The 22,307-nt window shown below is 30.0% G+C and overlaps 1 protein-coding gene across 2 annotated transcripts; it reads right to left on the reverse strand.

The window, feature by feature from the left end:
• Positions 1–803: 803 nt before the first annotated feature.
• Positions 804–20,761, reverse strand: LOC126846937 (uncharacterized). Of its 2 annotated transcripts, XM_050586847.1 has the most exons (10): positions 20,500–20,761; positions 20,135–20,198; positions 9,707–9,962; positions 7,410–7,617; positions 6,667–7,035; positions 4,430–4,584; positions 4,187–4,364; positions 3,912–4,090; positions 3,674–3,829; positions 804–1,365 (listed from the first exon to the last, which is right to left on the reverse strand). In XM_050586847.1, exons 3-10 carry the CDS (start codon positions 9,932–9,934, stop codon positions 1,066–1,068), a joined length of 1,773 nt encoding a protein of 590 aa, XP_050442804.1. In that variant the 5' UTR covers positions 9,935–9,962; positions 20,135–20,198; positions 20,500–20,761; the 3' UTR covers positions 804–1,065. The 2 variants fall into 2 exon arrangements, with proteins under 2 accessions (XP_050442804.1, XP_050442803.1); XM_050586846.1 differs by lacking the exon at positions 20,135–20,198 and having other exon boundaries at positions 20,500–20,760.
• Between the last annotated feature and the right edge of the window lie 1,546 nt (positions 20,762–22,307).

Below are 22,307 nucleotides of genomic sequence, written 5' to 3' on the forward strand. Positions count from 1 at the left end.
TGTAAAGAAACTTACAAAAACAGTATGAAATGATTTAATGTAAATAATTAAAATAGTGCTTAACCTGAAAGATTTATTAAGAATTCAAAATTTAGTAGCACTATCATTTATTGTTACAATTAAATTAATATTATTTTATGTTTTTTATTTATTATTGTTACGTTTACTTGTATACTTTTGTCGTTTGGGCTTCAATTAATCAATTACCATAATATATTATCATTTCCATCGCCATATTATTCTATTACAATTTTGAGTAAATCTTTTAGAACCTGAGTATAAACTTAGTAATTTAGATAATCAATAAAATGTAATTGATACTTTGATACTGGTTTGATTGTAATATAAAGTCATTTATTCGGTTCGCATCCAAAAAATTAGATAATACCGGCTAAATATTACTAAGTGAATTAACTAGTTGTGGTAGTGAAATAACATAGGTTAAACTCTTTTAACCACATTTTGGTCTGTTTGATTAGTGTAATTTGTGTGTTAAAAAAGAAGGAGTACTAATTAAAAATGATGATATGTTCATGTTTATTAGAACCCTCTGTGCGAAACGATAAAGCTTGATAAAGTAAGTGCTTTAATCTTTTCATTAGATGTTTTTTTATACCACACCATGCGCAATTTGTCCTTTGACGTTCTACCGTATTATTAACACACTACGCATTAGTATGCATATTAAATACTTTATTCGTTCAATTCGGATCAAATTCAAATTAAATTCAAATATAAATTCCCATGGTTGTAAAATAACCTTGTTTTCATTGCATACCAGTACGACGCAACGTCAAGACAAGTTAAAATTAACTAATATACCTTTAATATTAAATATTTATACTTGTATTTGTTAATGGTACCTATAACCTATTTAATTACATTAGACTCGATTTATAAGGTACACATACAATTTTACTAAACTAAAACATATTATAACATAAGTGTTCATACCATTGCATTATGGTACGGTGTATTGTTTTTATGTTAAACAATTTCGATACTATGTTGTACATAATAATATAATAACAGACATGTATAATAATATATGAAGTGATGTCGTAACTAGGCAGTCTTGTGTTTTTTCATGTATTCGTCTTTAAGTAGCCGCCGAAGGATTTTTCCCGCCGTGCTCTTGGGTAGCGATTCGACGAACTGTATGCCACCTGTGATCTGCTTATACGGTGACACACGTGTTGATATGAAGCTCTGTACGTCTTCGGCTGATGGTGTTGGTTCGTCAGGGTTGACCACAACAAACGCGAGGGGCGCCTCCCCAGTCCTGGGGTGCGGCACGCCCACAACAGCCGCGTCTAAGATTTTCGGATGCGTCCTCAGAAGACCTTCCAGTTCAGCAGGAGGCACCTAAAAAATATATAATGTCTATTAGATTTGGATTTGAAGACGAAATGGTCGACTTAGGTATTTTAATGTTTTGTTTGAAAAAAATAAGTGGAAATATTTACATGTTTTACAGTTGCAACTTTATTTGCAAATTGGCTTTGTCTACGTTTTGGAAGCCTTTTTAATCTGGGCTGTGTGGCTGCGTGCTGGTTACGGGTTGTTCGCTCCGCTGCTGTCTATAGACTGAAGCGACTGATAAACCCATTACGCGAGAAAGATGACAAGAGAAGCGATTGAAATAGAAAAGTGTCCACTACAGAAAATATGGATAGAAGACTTAGTAAGACGTGGAATCCAGTAATAAGCCGACTGAGAATAAGGTCTAGAGTATGTCGTGATAAACATGAAAATGAGTGGCGGGAAGGGCAGTGGACAATAAAAACTATGATCGCTTCAGTCTACAGGCAGCAGCACACATAACCAGCACTCAACGCAACCCTTAATATGGAACATGAAAAGCTTTCGAAACGTTTGCAAAACCAATTTGTAAAATGATTGAATGTTATATAACATATTTTATACCGCGTCTTAAAAAAAAAACCGATTTGCTAAATAAAATTTTGATTTGATTTTAATAAGTACTTCTAAAGTTACAAGCAATTAGCAATAAAGAGAGTAGAGTGTAGTGTTATCGAAAAGTGTGTATAGATAAATATTGTTATATTACGTTGGGCTACTAACCGGGCTATATATTTTTAATGGCCCGTAAATTATAATGACTAATTAGGCAAAATTGATTATCAATTATTAAATTTACGTAGCAGTTTATTACTGCTCGATAATGATATTAAAGTGTTATAATTAATAATCATAAGGGCTTCTGTTTAAAGATTATACCATATAATATCGGCTTAAATAGAAGTAAAAGTACAAAAGTTAATGCTTTTATAAGAAAATGTACTTTTTGAGCAAGGTCGTAAAAAAAACATTAAAAACTATACTGCAACACTCAGATTTAAACAAACATATAAAATTAATTACCATTACACGCATACAGGGTGCTTTAAGGTGTATATAATTTTCTTTATTTGTTTAGAATTTTATCTATATTTTTTTTGTATGTCTTATTTCTAAATTTCAAATAAATAGTCTTTTATTTTTTTATCTCTTTGATTTTCTATCAATCGTCATCTCTATCCTCCTCTATTCATATCTGTTACTGTTTTTAGCATCCACCCATATATATATATATATATTTTTTTTTTAAAACATATCATTACAATTTACATAATAAATAGGTAACTTTTCCCGCCTGAATTCAAGTGGTAGTCCGTGGAGTATATTTTTGTGTACGGTCGTGATTGGATTTTCATTTCTAAATATAGTTTAATAAAAACTATTACTCAGCGTAACTTCTGAGGTCTAAAAGATCATTTTTACTTAACACTTAAAGTAAGTAATAATTTACCAACAAAAATTGTTATTGGCTAACAAAGATTATAAATTAAAAAATACAAATTATAGTTTAAGAAATTTGGTTTTATTTGTACTCGTTCATTAAAAAAACAAATTTATATTTTGCTATATTTTTTTCTTTTAATAATTTTAGTGTTAGATTTATCATTAAAGTTTTTTAAATTCTTTCAAAGGCTATAACAGTGGAAATTCTGACGGTTTAAAATACAAGTTTAGCGTTTACATAAGGTAAGCTATTTTATTTTCCAAACACATTACCACGTACCTCACGTTTGACATATTTTATTAGTATTGCCAGTGAATGTTTAGGGAAATTAAAAGTTTTACAGTGAAAATAAATGTCAAGAGCCAAGTCGAAAGTTATTTGAAGATTGGGATTTTTCAGATGGATGCACAAACCTGTTATTAAAATACATTCTCGGAAGTAGTTCTACTGCATTCTTTTAAGTGTAGAAGAAGATTAAATATTTAATCGCGTTATCCTTTCTAATTTAATTGAAAACATTACTGGAGATTGTGATGAAATTACTTTAAGAAAAATGATTCGTTAAGAAAATCTGATGGCGCGGGGGTTACTCATTGTGTACTTAAAATGGTAATATTAAACGAAAATGTATGCTTTAGTATTTTTTTTACTCTAATTCTTATTTATGAGTTGTACTTCAAGTTTATTTGCTTAATCAGTTCTTGCCAAGTACCTACCAAATGTTAGTATGTACTTCGAGTACTTGAGATCATAAAATTCGACTTATATATTATGCCAAAATTAGAAGAAAAAAAAACCGTTTTGAACATTTAGTACTATAATTTGTTTGGTTAATTAGTATACAATTTAAATAATTATAGTACTAACCTGGTATCCTTGGACCTTTATTAATTCCTTTAAGCGGTCCGATATGTAAAATTTGTCATTTTCATCGTAGTAACCTATGTCGCCGGTAGACAACCATCCTTCAGAATCAATAGTGCTGGCTGTGGCTTCTGGGTTATTGTGATAGCCGAGCATCACCTAAATATGAACACAATCCGACACTAGATACTATGTACTACTAATTTATTTATTCTTCTACGAGTTCGCTGTACCGACTTACTTGAGGTCCTCTAACTTGGATTTCGCCAACTTCTCCTGGACCATATAACTTACTGGAATCGTCTGGATCAACAATTCTAGCTTGTGTGTTGGATACGGGAGGGCCGACCGTCAGATAACTGTTTCGATCACTATTTTGAGTCACAAACACTAACGGTGATGTTTCAGTCATACCGTATGCTAGATTGACACAAACAACAAAAAACTTATGATAGGTCAACCGCTAAATGTTTAAAATAAATTATCTTTTTCCGACTATGAATAATACACACATACCTTGTAAAAATCTTAATTCTTTATTTTTTGCTTTGTTCAATATTTTTTCACCGTCTGCTTCTTTAACGGGACCGGCGCCGTTGCAAATAACTTTCAAAGACTCAAAATGTGAAGGGGTAACTCTTTTATTCTGGCCCAATAACAAAATCAATGGCGGAACAGCGTATAATACTGTAGGCTGAAAATAAAACTCTATTGAAAACAAGTTCTTCGTAAATGTACGATTTACACGAAGTAATTTACTTTATCATCTTTAAGTATGGATAAAAAACGTTCGGATTCGAGTTTTGGCAATGAGATCAGTTTGTTCCCGTGCAATAACCCGTTACACAAGAGTATCGTCAAACCATAAATATGATAAAACGGTAATATTGCTGGTAATACATCTTGATAGTCAGCTAGAATATTAATAAATAACTTAATTAATTAATTGTTTAAATAAGCTATGTGAAACCATACATTATAATTGTATTTGGTTAACAATTTTTTGTATTTCAATAATTATATAAGTATATTATATTTACAACATAGTAACAATATAACATATTTAGTATTTAGAAGCACTAATACATTTACTTGATTTAATGATATTACAAAGGTAATTGAACGGATATCAAACGTATGAAATATTTTAAAAAAATAATTAAGTTTGCTTTAGCTCTAAGCTTATGATTTAGTTTTTTTTTATTAATTTTTTAATAGATTCACGATGTTATTATTAGTTATATTATTCATTTTATGGTTTAGTAAAATGCAGGCCACAAAAATAAAAAAATATCAGGAGCAGTTGTGTAAGTTGAACTTACGCTTGATTAGAAGAGACAAACTTAATAGAAGAATAGGTGTCCGATATCGGATTTATATATATCAGTAAAAACAAAAGAACATAAAAGTTGTACTCATTATCAAAGCCGCTCAATGGTTTCATAGGCCGTTAATTTTCGTGATGAGTTGGTTTTCAAACCCCATCAGGTTCATTTAAATACCTTTTATTAGCGTACGAGGTCATTCATAATTTCGTTGCAAATAACGTTTTAAGTGTTTTGAAAAAAATTAAAAATAACTAATCATATGAATATATAATGTACAAAACTAAGTAAAGCTAGTATTTAATTATATTCTATGCAGTGTTTTCAGACAAAAACAATTTATTTAAAAACCCTACACAGTCTGATCACATGTATAAAAACAAAGAAAACATTTAAAAACTTCATGTTCTAGTAAAATACTTTTCAATTAGTTTTTAGCATTTGTTTGTACATATGTCATTATAAAATCTAATATATATGCGGGATTGAAGTTGCGTTGTTATTAACCTTCTGTTAAAATTATAATACTTAGTTTAATTAAAAAGTATAAACATGTATTTATATTTATTCGCACGGTGGCCAATTTTCGTACGCGGATGTGATTATTCAACATAATAATATATTCATTCATATTATTCTTATAATGTTATTGTATGGAAATAGCATTGTGCATTGCGTTGTCGAGTAAAAATTGTTAATTCTAGTCTTAAACAACAAGTTTTAGGTAGTTAGATAGGTTTTTTTAACGTTATTACCCTGTTAACAGCCAGTCGTCAATGCGCATTAAGTTAACACAGATTATTGTAGTACCGTTGATTCTGCTTGCATTGAAAACAGGTTTACATACGCCTTAATCCCGAATGGCTCTCTTCGTGCTAGTTTAATGCGTGTAAGCATTTGATTTAAATTTACCATAGGAATCGAATATTTTTTTATTTATTGGTGTGTGTTCTAGCGAATATTTGATAAAAATAATTTCAGTAATAAAAACGTTATAAAAACAGTAACAGTTCTAGCTAACCCTAGTCCAAATGTCAAATGTAAATTAACTTATTTGAATAAGATGAAAATTAAAACTAATTTACCGTAAGCCGGTTTAATTACAAGGTTAAAACTCCACCAATTAAATCAGTTCAAACGAGCATGTAAACTAAGTAATTTTCTCAGATTAACTCACATTATGCTAGTGTCAATTAACGATTGTAAGTAAATACAGTCGTTAAAAGAGAAAAACTTTAAGTAAAAATGTTAAGCTGTAAACAGAAAAAGTAGGAGGACTATGAAGAAGAGTGTAATTAAAAAATTCTAAATTATACGACCTAAAGTTGTTTTTCGCAGGAAATGAAAAATAAAATAAATTTACTTTGTTGATACACTAAAGACAACTACCGAACATTGCGTCTTGTAAATCGAAAACAAAAATTGTATTTTGCTCTTATGTAAAGTTGTGTATAAGCAAATTGTATTTTTAACGTGGTTTGGACTGGATATAAGAAATTTCATATCGCCAGTAACACTTTTACTAAGAGATAAGTGATAAGGAAATATATCCGCGATTCAATGTTTTTTCGTGGCGCTCAGAAAATAACTAGGTTTTTTTTTTGGGGTAGGTACTCAGTTCTCACCACTTGGATTGTGGGTTTACTACGGTGATGTTTACGTGGTACTCACGTGTAGTGTCAACCACGTGTCTTATATCAGGATGGGTCATTTGAGATAGGTTGCTGTTGATATTTTTGTTGGACAACTCGACGCCCTTCGATAGTCCAGTAGTGCCACTCGAGTACGGCATGAACGCCAAACTATTGTTAGGTCCGGTAGCCGATTTGAATTGGGACGTGTCCACGGACGAATCGATCATTTCGAAAAAATCCCACGCATCTTCCGCTCTGTAACCGTTCAGGTTGATGGAAATGTTGAAAAAGGACTTCTTTTCGGTGGCTGCAATCATTTTTTCCGCGTCCAATACTCGTGGCAGAAGTTCATCGATAGTGACTACGCCAACAACTCCGGAGTCTTTGAGCTGATGAGCTATTTCGTCTAAACATTAAAAAAAAAAAAAAAAACATAACATCTCACTGAATTTTGACATGGTTTTGTCTTATCGCTGGGGGTCATCCTAAAAAATTGTCCGAAACGTCACACCCGTCGTCGGCGGAGGTGAGGAGGGGAGGGATTTGAGATAAAATATTAGATATTAGAAAAGTACCAGGGTCCTATACTTGCATATTAACACATATCCGTGTTCTTAAGTGCTTCGGTGCAGCGAAGGTCATGCCCACTTTTTAAAACCAATTCAGAAGTATTTGTACTATAGCGGAACAAATGCGATGAGAGGTAAAAGTCCCTTTCATATTACAGTATGCACTTGTTGAAACATTGGTGTGGAATAATTGCAAATTACGGTTACCTACATGCCGTGTACAAAGGATTCATGGTGGTCACTACTATGCCGGCTTCATTGCAGCCCAGAGCACAGACGGCAAACTCGGGAATGTTAGGCAAAAGTATAGCGATGACTTGACCCTCGTCAACGCCACGTTTTATTAGACTAGCAGCAAACCTTTTGCATGCCGACCTCAGTTCAAAGTACGTATACTTCCTATTGGTTACACCGCAAACCTAGAACAAAATTAAAATCAAGTTCCTTTCAAATTTATCGCATATTAAGATTTCTTTGTAAATTCGTGTTCTAATTATATTAGGTATAATAGTTTTATTTATTGTTAATATTAAAATTATTTAGGACACTATTGTTGATCATTTTTTGAAATTATTAAAATGATAATATGACAGATAATGTACGTTTTTTTTTTTTACATATATGCGTTTTTTATTTACTGAGATGTGTGAAGAAAGCTTGTTTTTATAATAACAAGGGTCTTATTCATTGTAAGCATGCGATTCGCTTGAGGGGAAAAAAGTAATTTTGTTGTGTTATTATAGTTGGTTTGATGGTTTTTGAATTCTTGGAATTCACAAATCCATTCCCATCTGTTATTCTCACACGTTTCGAAACAAGTTTGAACTACATGACGAGTCAATCCTGGCTTCAACGAAACGGAAACATTAAATACGTATAAAATCGTATTTTAAGTTCCTAGAACATGAGCATGTACTTTGACATAGTATTATGAATGGCGTATTATCGTGAAAATAATCTAACATGTTAATCAAAAAAATTATTATAAACCGTCAGATCAATATCAAACACCTTGTAACTTCCCTGCCTTGAAGGTATTTCGAAGGAATGTAATATATTAGCTTAGATTACTGTAATATTCAATGAAATTGGCAAACTTCTAAAAAAAATGTATACCTATGTTCATAAATGACAATATTTTGTTTATCCGTCCCTCCAATTAGTTTCAGTTCAACGATAATACTCAATATAATCCCATTATTATATTATTATTATACCGTTATTTTTTTATTGTATAATTTCATTATTGTTAGTTCAAAAATTAAAATTATAATCAATTCTAAAAATCCGTTTTTGGTTGTGCGATTTGTTTTATTTGTAATGGTTTTTTTTTTTAAATTCATCAATGGTCGATTACATTTGAAAACATATACAATGCATTTAAATATTTGTCTCTACATTAACAAATACAGTGTAAGATAATTAAATTTAACACAAACATATACATAAGTGTTACGCTGAATTTCCTAAACATTATAATACAAACAAATTATAACTGTTATTGGAATGTCAATATTGACAATTTTTGGACGGGTGTAACATTTTTAATTAACCGGGGCTGATTTAGTCTGATCTAATATTTTCTACTGCCTAGTAATAAAATGACAACATTGTTAAAAGCACTAACAATAGTGTGCTAATATGATAACGTTTAAGAACCCAAATAATACGTTTCATACAATACTAGAATAATAATATACTAACAGGAAGAATTTTTTATTATTCGACGAAATAGTTGATTATTTAACAAACATGAATAAAACGACACGCAAGTAATTAAATATTTATTTTTCACATTATTGTTACAAAAAAAAAATCGTAAATTGTAACTAGAATGTTTTAAAAATGTGCAACTTGTAGTCCGAAGGAATGATTGTTGATTGAATGGTAGTTTTATGATGTTAATGCATCAGACAAATTTTCGGGAGAATGTTTTTGTGTTAGTTTAGATTGCAAAACTGAAAAATTATTATTTTTAACTGTTTTGAGTCAAAATGACCGACTTAAGCTAACCGGTCGATATAATTTCAGACACGTGTAAACGTAATTTCAATTGGATTTTTTTTTTTTTTTAGTTGTGCTATTAAATGAGACTTAGCAATCGCCTGGAAACCTCGACATTTAAAGTTTATAAATTAAAACGCCGCAAATACAATTAAATCGTACACCGCCAAGACGTCATTACGTGTACTTTTATGACCGAAAAAAAGCGTACACTAAATTAAGCAGGACAGACTTTTGTCCTTTGTAATTACAATTTAATGTACTATTGTGGTATAATATAAAATGTAATTATAGAATATTCGATGATCGGATGATTTCAGTAATTTTATTTTGTTAAGTTGAAAATTTACCAATAGCTACAAACACTTTTAAAATATCAATGTCACACGATCAATGCGAGTTCTAAAGTTATTCATTACTGTAAATGAGATATCTAAAGTACATAGTAAGATTTTTAACCTAAATTCAACCTAGGCCTTTGTACCCACGACAAGTATTATTTACCACAGCTTCACGGTCGGGCCATCTTTCTAAATTGCGCCATATGTTTTCGTAGATCAATCCAGATGGGATTTCCACGTCTGGCAAATTTGAAGTGATCACTTTTGTCGCAGTTGAGTCAGTTCGCCATCTAGCAGGTTGTTTGCGTCCTGTTCTAGACCATACAGAACAAGTTCGCTGAACGTTGTCTCGGATCAACAGGCGGCCACAATGCTTAATTATTAGTACCATATTCGTGGGTAAATGAATGCGACTTGGCCTGAAAAGTACAAAATAGATCGGTTACAGAAGAAAAAAAAAGTAGGCACAGTGAGTTTGGGGGAGATCACGGGTCTTTTGGTATTATTTATAGCTGAAAGTCATAAAATCAAGAATAGTTTTGATACCAATCAACACCGTATCGATGCTAAAAAAAATATTCCTTACGTTTTTATCAAACTTCAAAGAGAATTTTTTTACAATTATTATACGTCAACATTAAATTTACTATATATTTTTTAAGCAGCATAGTACTTTAAAAAAAAAAGTGTATAATATTAAAAAAAGGATAGTATAGTTTTATTTAAAAATAAATACGAACAGCCAAAAAAACCTTTATTATAACACAGTATTATAATCACACAACTGCCTATATGTTTTTTTTTAATATACTTAATTATTTGTCCATCTACAGATTCACATCAAAGCGTTTGTTCCCGTTATATGGCTTTATTTACGATAAATACGATTTTATTAATTTATTTTCCAATTCAAATTTTCCCTAAGATGAAAAAAGTCTATGTGTTTTAATAGGTATGCAGCGACATAAATGTATTTGTTTACTATTATTTTAAATATTTGTTTTGTTTTTCGCTATAATATCCAACACGTTGGTCAATAACGGAGTGTCTAAAACGGATGTTATGGGTTCTTTTTAAAGATATTTATACGGTACTCAGACGTTTTGTTGGAAGCTGCTAGTAGAAGTTTTGTAATCTGCTTAGATCTAAGGCCATCAACGCAAACTACAAAGTCATATCATTTATATATGTATATTATTTTTGTTTTCCTTGTTACCTCTGTAAAACAAACTTTAGACTACTCGCCAGTTTTAACGACTTTCAGAGGAAAACTTTAAATGCGCAAAGCAGTAGCTCATGAAAAGAAATCACCTCGATATTTTTCGTCCCAAGGGTAAGTTAAGTAAAAAGGCCATATTCTTTAATAGCAGCATTAATATTTTGATTTATGTTAAGAGTGCTTGTTGGCATTTTATTATTAACTACATAATTTAGAGTCAGGCAATACAAAACATGTGGAAGAAATGTTATTATCTATTAATTCAAACAACGTCTAACAGTATGTATCTCAATGATTTGAGATATCTCGTTTCTTTTGAAATCGAAATGTGCCATAAGATTTTCTGATTATAATCTTTGCCGTTTTGCACAGACCATTTGGACCGGGACCAATATTTTAGACAAGCGAAACAATAAATTTGGCAAATAAAGATGTTACAAAAAAGTGCTTGTATTGCTCACAAGGAAAATAAAAAGAGATAAGCATTTTTGCCAGCTTATATATAAAGTAATCGGTAAAATCTCTACATTAGATGTCAGAAGATAAGATGGAACAATCTGAAGATTCCAAAATTAAAAACACTTTTACATCTAAACGATTTTCAATCATACATAATTCAGACCAAAATTAATGTCCATTCTTAGACCACACTTTTTTCTAACAAATTGTCCAATACTATCAATTATTAATAATATTTATTTAAATCTGGTATAATTTTTTTTATGATAATAAAATGAACTATATTGAGCGCGAAAAATATGATTATAAGAAAACGGTTTTTATAGTCTGAGTCTGTTAGGAAAACATAATATTTTGGAGAGTCACACACGACAGTTGAACTATAATATACTTTTATGTAAGCCAATGCAAATAGCCTTTGCTGTCAATACTAATTTTATCGGTCAACGAGTACATAAAAATAATTGGGTATAATAAAATAAAAAAAGGTCGGGACAAAGCATTTCACGCGTCAGTAGTAATTGGTCATGAAAAAGTGTTCTTTTTTCTTTGTAATTATGTGATTTTTATCTTGACTTTAGTCGAGCATGTTGATAAAATAACGACTTGCTGTCGCCATTTTTCATGGAAATCTCTATAATATTATCGTATGATTATGGTTAAAACAAAAACAGAGCACTCTACTGTTCCCCTTTAGAGAACGTCTAGTGTAGGATAACAAGCGAGTTTCAAACATGAAACATACATACTATACAAGTGGACAGTATAATACAGGGGACGAGTATGATGATGGTTAAGCTTGATCCTTAATAATAAAACAGTGAAGTTTAACATTTATCAAACGCGAATTGCAGCGATAGTTATAATAATATAAAAGCACTAGAGCAAAACAAATAAAGTAATACAATTTGAGATAATGATAAATGGAGGAAATCAAAAAATGTTATTCCTTATAAAAAATGAACAAAAATGTCAAAAAAAAAAAATGTTTTTCATCACGGTGGCGATGAAATAAGTGCCTCGGACGATCCGTTGCATAATTGGAATATAAATCAAGTGTATGCTAGTTAAGATCTGTTGAAACGCAATGTTTGAACTTCAGTGTAAACATTAAACGTGATCGCGCATATGGTTAGCTACTTGTGTACGAATCTGCGAATATTGAACACATAATATTATGCAAATAAATTGTTCAAATACATGTATGTTGATTAGGATTAGGGCTAATACAGATACTACAAAAAGTGAGCTGCATAAATATTACTCCTTAAAAATGACGGTGTCGAGGCCCATTTAATTAAACACTAAAAATGAACTCTAGAATAATCGAATTGTTGTTGTGTGGTGGCATTGCGGTTGTTCTAAAACAATTATTATTGCTTACAATACCCCTTAGATAATATACATATCAAAGTTTTGTCAATTATTGATTTTTAACTCTGCAAACGAAAGTTCTGGGTCGTCCTTTTGTTTATAAAGTTTGATTTTAGCACTTAGCAGAATAAGTTCTTAAGTCGTAAAGTGTCGTTCCAGACCAACGACACGGGTTAATTTATGTGTTATTCGTCAACTCCATCTCCTTCATCTCTTCAGGGCTGTAATGAATATTACAGCTTGCCAGACACTTTCATTAAGTTTGTTTTCAACGGATTTCGCGAGTAACTTTAGGTTCCAGTACAACTGTGATATTAGCTTACTTCTCAAAAAAAAGTAAGTTTTAAAGTAATTTTGCCTAATACACCGTAACAGGTTAATAAGACTCTCATTAAGAATTCATAATTATTTTTATTTTTAAAAAATAAGTCAAATTGTGTGTTACTTATAGTGTTTGGAATTAAATCTAAATAGGTATTGCTAAAGAAAATAGTTTTGAAACGTTAATAAACACAGTGTAATTAATCTAATTTGAGCATATTATTTATTCATTATCAGCAGACTTCAATTATTGTTTTTATTGTTCATGAGTAAAAATGTTTCGAGTTTTTAAATTAACTGTAAATAAGCTTAAGGCTGACATAAGAACTTAATCAAAATCTGAACACGGATACTATCATGTTGACTGTTCATGAAACAAAAAGCTTTCTGGAAAAAACATGCGACCAGGCCAAAGGGCATGCCTTTTAATTGATAAAACGTGTACAATGCACACATGCAACTAGATTCAAACACGACATGTTGCTGAAGCAATGATAATACATTATAAGCGTGTATGTTTTGTTCTTTTTAAATAGAGCAAATAGTTGTTGAAACTCGCCATTCAGCATTCCTCATGAACAGCAAGTTTTTTTTTAACTTATTAGGAGAAGACGCGTATTTTTAACAAAACCTGTCCAACCAACATAGAGATTGTTACTGTAATTTAAATTAATCTGTACCACTTACAGCAAAATGAAGAAGCAAGTTTAATCAAACCAACAAACCTCCCACAGTATTCATAAGCATACAAGGTATTATTATTATTATTAATATTTTGATTTGTTATTATTTTATACCTGATAAACTTGCATATCTTACACAGATAAAACCAAAACCGGTTCTTTATTTACAGTTTATACATTCTATTGCATAATGAAATTATATTGAATAAGCATATTCTCAAAATGGTGACAAATGACAATAATAATTGTCAATCGCATATTCTAGTTTTAATTACTAAAACAATAGTTAATTTGTCAATACATTTATCACGAATAACTAAATTAAAATAGCCTTAGCAAAGCGTTTATTTGAAACAACTATTTATCAACTATGAAAACAAGTTCTCTTATATTTTATTGCTTTATTTTCTTGTTACCGGTTTTACTGACTGATAGTGCGGGGTTATTATGGTATCTAAAATTATACGTGTATATCTTATTGCTTAAATTGTTTAATCTTGAGCATTCGCAAAAGTATATTTGGTGATGTTTTGTATATTGTTTATTTTAATATTATTATTTATTTATTTCAAGTCATTAAATGAAAATAACGATGTACTTACATCGTTTTTAATATAAAAAAAAATGATAAGCTATGTTAAAAAACGAATGGGTCTAATTGAAAGTTTAAACGATGTACTTCAAGAATTGTAAGATATTTATGACTTTTTGTATACAATATTAAATAAATAATACCTATTGAATACTTACAATGTGACTTCAATCATATCAATTATCATTGATATGTAACTTCAGTGATAAAATAACTGGTTGTTAAATTATTATTACTAAATTTAATACTTCAAAAATCGTTGAAATTATGTTAGGTAATTTATGTCATGATAGAATAATTTTTTACAATATAGTTTGAATAAACATTGTATAATATGTATTGTATACAAATGGTTAATAATGCAGCAAACAAACGTAATTTAATTAATGTATTCTTACTATAATTAAATAGAAAAAAATATGCAAGTATAATTTTGAAGAAATTAAACAATTGAATAAATGGAATAATGAATTTATAACAATTGTATAATAGAATTTATAAATAAAAATTGCTATTGTTTTAGTTTTATGAACTACAATAAAAGGACAGAAAAAAAATCTTACCATTTTCCGTTTTAAATTATGCGTGAAGCATTCTTTTTAATATTAACTAAATAAGATATTTAATGTGGTGATATATATATATATATTATATATGATTTCAAACACATTAAAATCAACTCGACCTGATGACATTTTGCAAAGTTGTGGCCTGACAAAAGTTTCTAACTTAAAAAACCAATACCATTGAGTATATTATATATTACGCATCATAGGTTTTTTATCTCAAATTTGGGGTGTAATTTTTCAATTGTATACTTTTAAACTATACATACATAGCCGTACATCGGTACTTTTAATTTTTTTGACATATCAATATAATGAATGATTAGGTCAAGGTTCAAAAAATTGCGCGCCGACAGACACAAAAAATATTACAAGTTTTATGTCGATAAAAAAAAATTATATAATTACGATGTGCAAACTATTTATTGATAATTCAACAAGGAATACTTTAACTATTATATAATGTACAATATTGTTGCTAAGTTCTAAGATACAAGCACACAGAGAAACATATTGTTTAAAAACGGATTACTTACTAGTTTAGCATAATGAACAAAATAAAGTAGTTTTGATGTACATTTGTTCAATTAAAAAAGTTTTCAACAAACAAAATAGCGTTAAAAGTCTAATGGCTGCTAGTTTTGTACAGTTTTAATAACGCACGAAAAAAAACTTAACTTGCAACGGCTATCTCAACAAAAACAAACAGAATATAATAATATTATCTTTAACGTGATTATTATTATTATATATAAGCCGTAGATAAAGTTTGCTGACAACATGTTTTCTTTAAATTATAAGGTCGTCGTCGTGCAGTAAACCTATCTAAACCTATACAACCCAATCCATCATATAAGGCCGCACGTCAAAACTGTTCCCCTATAGTTTATAACAATGTATAATAGCTTAAACGTTTTATGTGGATGAATTTAGAACTCCTGACTTTAATATTATTTTAACGTTCTAAATAAGATACAATGTAAAACGATTAAAACGCCCATCATTCGTATAACGTATCATTAAGTTCACCATCTGGCTTATAATTTTAAAAAACGGCTAATGCAATTACAATTTATCAACCTATAATGTAATAGATTGCAGATTAGTTTTAACTAAAGCATTTATGTTGCTAATATTTTTATTAGTTTAATAATACTAATAGTAATGATTTTAGAATGATTTAATAGAATTGGTTTTAAAAAATATTATTGAACATAAAAAGTTTGTAGCTAATAAAAAGCAAGTAATCGATGAGATATTTCAAACTAATTATTTAGTGTACAAAACTGTATGCGCTATGGCTGTTGAACGTCCCTGATTAATAATCGAGTAATCATTTAAAAAGAATAGTTAAAAAAAAATGGTAAAAACCCAATTTTATTGTGAAAAAAAAATTCAAATAGTAACAGTACACTGTGGATCACTTTTTCTTTTACTGTTGACTAAGTGCATTGTTATTTTACTCTATCGTTGTCTTAATATAACTGATCTCCGTATCGTTATCAACCTTGTAGCATATTGAGTATATAAGAATATAATAGTCATATACACCATCATTTAATAGTTCTTGAAAACGTACCACAAAATGCAATTAAACCGTCAAGAACACAAACAAATTACAACGCATTTAGTTGAGTTAAAATGTAATTCAATTAAATTTCTACTGTAAAAATCTATTAATTTCCAACATTTTTAAAGATAAAATATTGTTGTTCTGTAAGCTGACTTTTTTAGTATTATGCAGACGGTCATGACCTTTGCAAAAACGATAGTGTACGATAGATATTGAGCTAGACTAAACTGACTATTTATTGTCACATGGAGTAGACCGTACTGTGCTGTTATATTATAGGTAGCACATGTTTGGTGCATTATATCACAGTAGTTGCGGTCACCGTCGCCAGGTGTTTGTTTAGTTAGCCTGTGTTCTGTCGCTTACATAGCGATTCTTATGTAGCTCATACAGACGTACAGTCTGTGTTAGCACGGCATGTTGACATAATGTCTGCGCAGGATACGTCTGAAACGTTTACTCAAAAATACTTGTTTTCGCTTCTCCGACTCGGATAGCAAAAAACAACAAGAGGAATTTTCAACCTTAGTAATAAAAATCTAGTCGTTTATGTATAAAATTAATTATCAAATATGATTAAGCACACGAAATTATGTTGCGTGTTAGATATACAAACATGTGTACTCCACAATAGACTCAAATATAAACTAGGCTGCTCAAAACAATACAATAATGTGTAAAACCATTAATTAATATAAAAGTAAAATATTGTTTTAATTAATAAAATAATTTAACTATTTGTGTTCAAATGTTATAAATTTTTTTAAATGCCTATAATCTTGATCTAAATTGGGGCTATAACATCTACAATTTCCTTAAAAATCTGTAGTTAAACTTTTTTTGTTATAAAGGAAAAACTCAAAACAGAGGAAAAATTACATTGAGCGTTGTCAATTTTTAAGTTACTATGTGAGTACTACGACGTCAACCCTAATTTTAAATATTACTCTTCGGTATCATTTACTCAAATGGGCACAAGTTTTAAATTTAAATGCAAATTTTGTTTTAGAAAAACAAACAAATTCCATGGCATAACTTATATCTAATTCGGTAAGAAACATATGAATAAAAATACAAATTTTTCATTGTTTTATTAAAGATACATTCACCCTAATTTTTCCATGTCGACGTTCATGCGATAACTTAAGCAAGCATCGCGAGAAAACTGAAAATCAAATCTAAGTTATAAGCCTTTGCGGATAATCTCTGTTGATTTTCCACAAAGTGACAAGATAATTGTCATGGTTTGGTTAAGTATGAAACACATGCGATGGGGACATGGCACGGGCAAACACCCGGGTGGTCACCCATCCGGGATCAAGCAGCGACGGACGCAGCTTAACCTCGGGGCTGAGTTAACCACTGCGCCACACCTAACCACTAATGTGAATAATCTTATGGCAGTTAGTATAATATTGTGTGAGCCGTGTAAAATGCACGTAATATTTGCTCGGTACTAGTAGTCGAGTCGAGTAAGTGATAATTGTGATGACAGTCATTATACTTTATCTGCGCCGTGCCGACGAATGTTAAAAGGAAATCCTCTTTTAGCGTTTGTAGGTCAATAGTCGACAAGCGGAAACTAATAAAAGTGTATATAGCTGTTATTTACTTATTTTACGATTGTTGATGTTTTAGTTTGAAACCCGATTTCCATGTATTCAAATGAGTCAGTTTCCAAAATCATTGAACCCCGTATAGCAATATTATGACATTCGAACGAATTTTGAGATGTTTTTATAACGAATGTAGGTATTTTTAGTTTAGTTTTTCGGATAAAATATTCAGGCTCTTTTATTTACGAAAAAAGTTACTGGTTTTGTTTTTCTTAATTACAAAAAATTTAAAGTAAAAACAACTGATTCGCCTATTGTTTAACGTATGTACGTGTACACAGTCTATAGTTGGCAAACACTCTGTTTAATACACACGATATAAACATGTTTTTTTATTGCTTACGGAACAGTTTTCAAACGTCCAAAATAAATTATTTATTAATATACAAGGTGATTATTTTATCATGAACCATTCAATATTTCATTGGGTTTAACTGCATTTTTTTTCACAGCGTTTTTATATAATGTGATCTTCATTTTCCACAACATGCTTATGTTCCTATCCCCTTCCCAAACAAATTATACTTATATCAGCATCGGAAACTTAAATGGTAACACATACATTTCATTAACTATATAAATTTAAAATAATGTACTAACAATTTTAACCAGTTTTGAATAAGTTTCAATTGTAGGGCAGGAGTGTTATAATATTTTTATCTGCGCGGACTTCCCCCGTCCTAACTTTTAATCTCTTGTAACTTTAAAAATAGTTGTTCAAAACTGGTTATCAACCAATCAACATTTTTAGTAAAATATTCTTAATTTTAAAAGTTAATAATATATACACGTTACCATTTCAAAAGTTTATATACAATTGATTAGTTTTGGAGGGGGTAAAAACACAAAAAATTGTGAAAAATTGAGATCACATTGCATAAAAACGCTATGAAAAAAATAAATGTTTTATTAAACCCTATAAGATATTGAGCGGTTCGCGATATAATGATCACTCTGTATAATATTTCGGTACCGGTTTTGCAGCCAAGGGCGAAGAGCAGATTTTCCCGTTTGACGCACAACCCCGTGACTACAGTAACCCTCCCCCCACTTTCGGTTTTATATTCAATATAAACCCCTATACACAGTGCCGTGGACATTGTTGTGTTATTACTATTGTACCTACCTATTTCATCCCGTATAACAATAAAAAAAAAAAAAGAGGGTAAACTATAAAAATATTTAACCACTAACAACGTTATATAGGTACCGTTCATCGAAAATATGCCCATTTTCATTAATTGCACGGTATTTTTAACAGTTTTTGTGGTACTTCCACATCAAAATCACATTTAACTCTAATAAAAAAAGTATTTCGCTTAATTGAATAATTTTACAAAGAGAGTATTGACGATACTGTATAATTATATATGTAACTACTTACTAATATAGGTTTGTAAAACGACACATGATTTCGGTAAACATATTCACATGAGCTAAATTCGAGAAAAAAAAATAGTAACACCTGATTAATGGTCAAAGCTGCAATTTTTTATATTTATTTCTTTTGTAGGTTACTTCTGACGGTTTTTCAAAATACATGTTTCTTTTTTAACGTCACGAACACCGCTGCTCCAACCGCGTGAACTTGAAATCATTTGTTTTTGGCAACTTAACTTATGGCAAAATAGTAGCTTTTCATGGCCACGTTAACATTGGTATACCCCCTCCCCCCCAAAATAATAAACAAATAAGATTGCAAAACTTTTTTTATCTTTATTGCCATAAACATTGGATTAAACCAACAGTAAAATAAAAGAGCAATAAGTATATAAACTTTTATGTTACCTACAGTGCTCTTTATCGATATTTCTACAGCCATAACTCATATACATCCATTAGTAATTAGAATATTCAATTGAGGAGACGCAAAACCCCTCGGTTTTGTGTTGTCAGCTAAACACTGGACATAAACACTGAATAATGTATCCGGTTGACTTTGGATACTTGGCTCAATGATACTGACATTTTTCACTTTCAAAAAAAAAAAAAAAAGAGAGATAGGCAATCGAGTTATTATAATAGCGTGACATTGACGAAAATATTATTTTTGTAAAACAATTATTTACATTTGATGTACAAATTATGAAATACATGTAAAAAATATATAATTCTAATGTTAACCGACACGCTATGTTATATTTATTCCATAGTAATGTTTTATAATTAAGGAAATAGTCAATTATACCTTATTATTCGTTAAAACTACAGTCTGATTTGGTCGGCTTGTTAAAAAACAAATTCGTCTCGACCTACAAAAATGTACATATGTAGATATTATTACATGCACCTATAATTATATATACGGTTCGGTTGGTTGTATTTAAAATAACAATATTATATATATAGCCATTGGCATGCCATTTCTAGTTTATTTCTGTTCCTCTTCAATTATAGCATTTTTTTACAACTCAACACCGAAATCGAGTAAAATGGTGATATTATCATGTTGACAGCTATGCCAATATTACGATAGGTCAGTTAGATCAGTCGATTGAAACGTATAATAAATATAAATAAATAAATAACTACAATAACATATTTTTTACATACCTATTAGTTAGCTTAATCGTTTTAAAATGAAAAATCTGTATGTTACACGCAGTATCAGTATTAAATAATCCCGGGTCGGTTGGCAGTTAAATTTGACGTTCAAACGTGGAAATAATTATTATTGTTTTACACTTACAGTATAATATGGAACACCAACTGTATTTATTCGAAACGGTTGTCGTTAATCGGTTCGTTTAACGTGGCCGTCCCGCGTGGACTGCCTATAGGTATACCGCGGCGCGTGTGGAGAGGCCGCCAACATACAGGCTGACGATAATATAAGCCCTAAGTAAACCGTGTGCCAGTATTGCCCCCGCCACGGCCAACAGGTCACGACGCGACGCCGGTCGACAGGGTAGACAGGTGTGGTGCTCGAAATTCCCCCGAGCCAAAACACAAATGCTCCTTTATGTCATCTCAATTTTGCTTTTATTCCGAGTTGACGTGTTTTCAACAGTAATGGAAAATTGCTCTTATAATGTTTTAATACATCTCATAAAACACATCATAATATATAAAATATAGTGTATCGTAAAATCGCTCTCGAAAGGCTGTGGAAACATTATTATACATAACGTATAAAATGGCAAAACCACAGTCGAAACCACTTAAGCGACAACAATTTTAAAAACTTTAAATTATTGTTATTTAATAGAAATATTTTACTTAGGCAATATTTTCAACATTAAATTCTGATAGCCTTTTGTTTAAAATAATTTTTTCAATTTGATTTAGGTAATAGCTTTATTTAAGTACTTCTCTAGTATTTAGAATATTTTTCTTACACATGTTTTAAGTACTTAGAAGTTTCAAAATATTGTTTTTTTTCGTCATTATTCATTAGTTTTTAAATAATCCAATGTGGAGCTGAACTCAAAAAATAAATCTGATTAGCGTTCAGCGGCTGAGAGTTGTTTCTAAATAGAATTATAAAAATATATTGATAGTATATTATTATGAATCAAAATAATTAGAAGCAGTTGAAACATAAAGATATTATCTTATAACTTATTCTGTATTTAGTTTTCGTGGTAAACACATGTCAAGTATTTGTTGTTAATTACTTTTAGAATTATGCCCATTTAGTACATGCTTTAACAATACTATCTATTTGCAAAAAAAAAAGTATATATGTAGTATTTACATTGACTCATATTACATGTATATAACTGTTTATATATACTATACATTATATTTATTTATTTTACTACCATATTCGATGTTGACACAAGACAGTAAACAAACAACTGTTTGTAATATCATGTGCAAAGAAAAACAGTACTTTTTTGCTACTTATATGTTTCATAACATTTGTATAACTTAAATTCAATTAATACCTATATATTATAGCGACAAACGATAAAAACTGAGTGCAGATAACAGCTAATAAACCTTACAATGTGCCAATAAATTGGCTAAGGTATACAACTATTTTTATTTGATTTGTCAATAAGTATCAATATACTTGTTTCAGATAAGTGGATAAATTCTAGTCGTTTCATCAAGTTCAAATATCAAATAAAATTGTTTTAGTGTATTTATTTTTATAACGATTTTACAGAGAAGACTATATTTAAAAGCTTTCACATTGATTTTATGAGATTAGTAAATACGAGTTTGAACTTTTAACTCAGACTAGTGACTACATTAAAAACAGGTACCAGCCTGTTTTTAAACGTTTTATTCTTTTTAATTCAATGTTATACATCAAAAGGTTTTCTTAAAAATTATTTTATAACTTTCAAATTTACTGTGATATCCAAGTATTATACAGGTATTATTGATAATATCACTTTTAATTTAGCCCG

Source organism: Adelges cooleyi, unplaced genomic scaffold (genome assembly GCF_023614345.1).
Source record: "Adelges cooleyi isolate 19-005CV unplaced genomic scaffold, UGA_ACOO_1.1 ACOO_flye_CR_arks_rails_tigmint_CR_PRNA_9, whole genome shotgun sequence".
Lineage (NCBI taxonomy): Eukaryota > Metazoa > Arthropoda > Insecta > Hemiptera > Adelgidae > Adelges > Adelges cooleyi.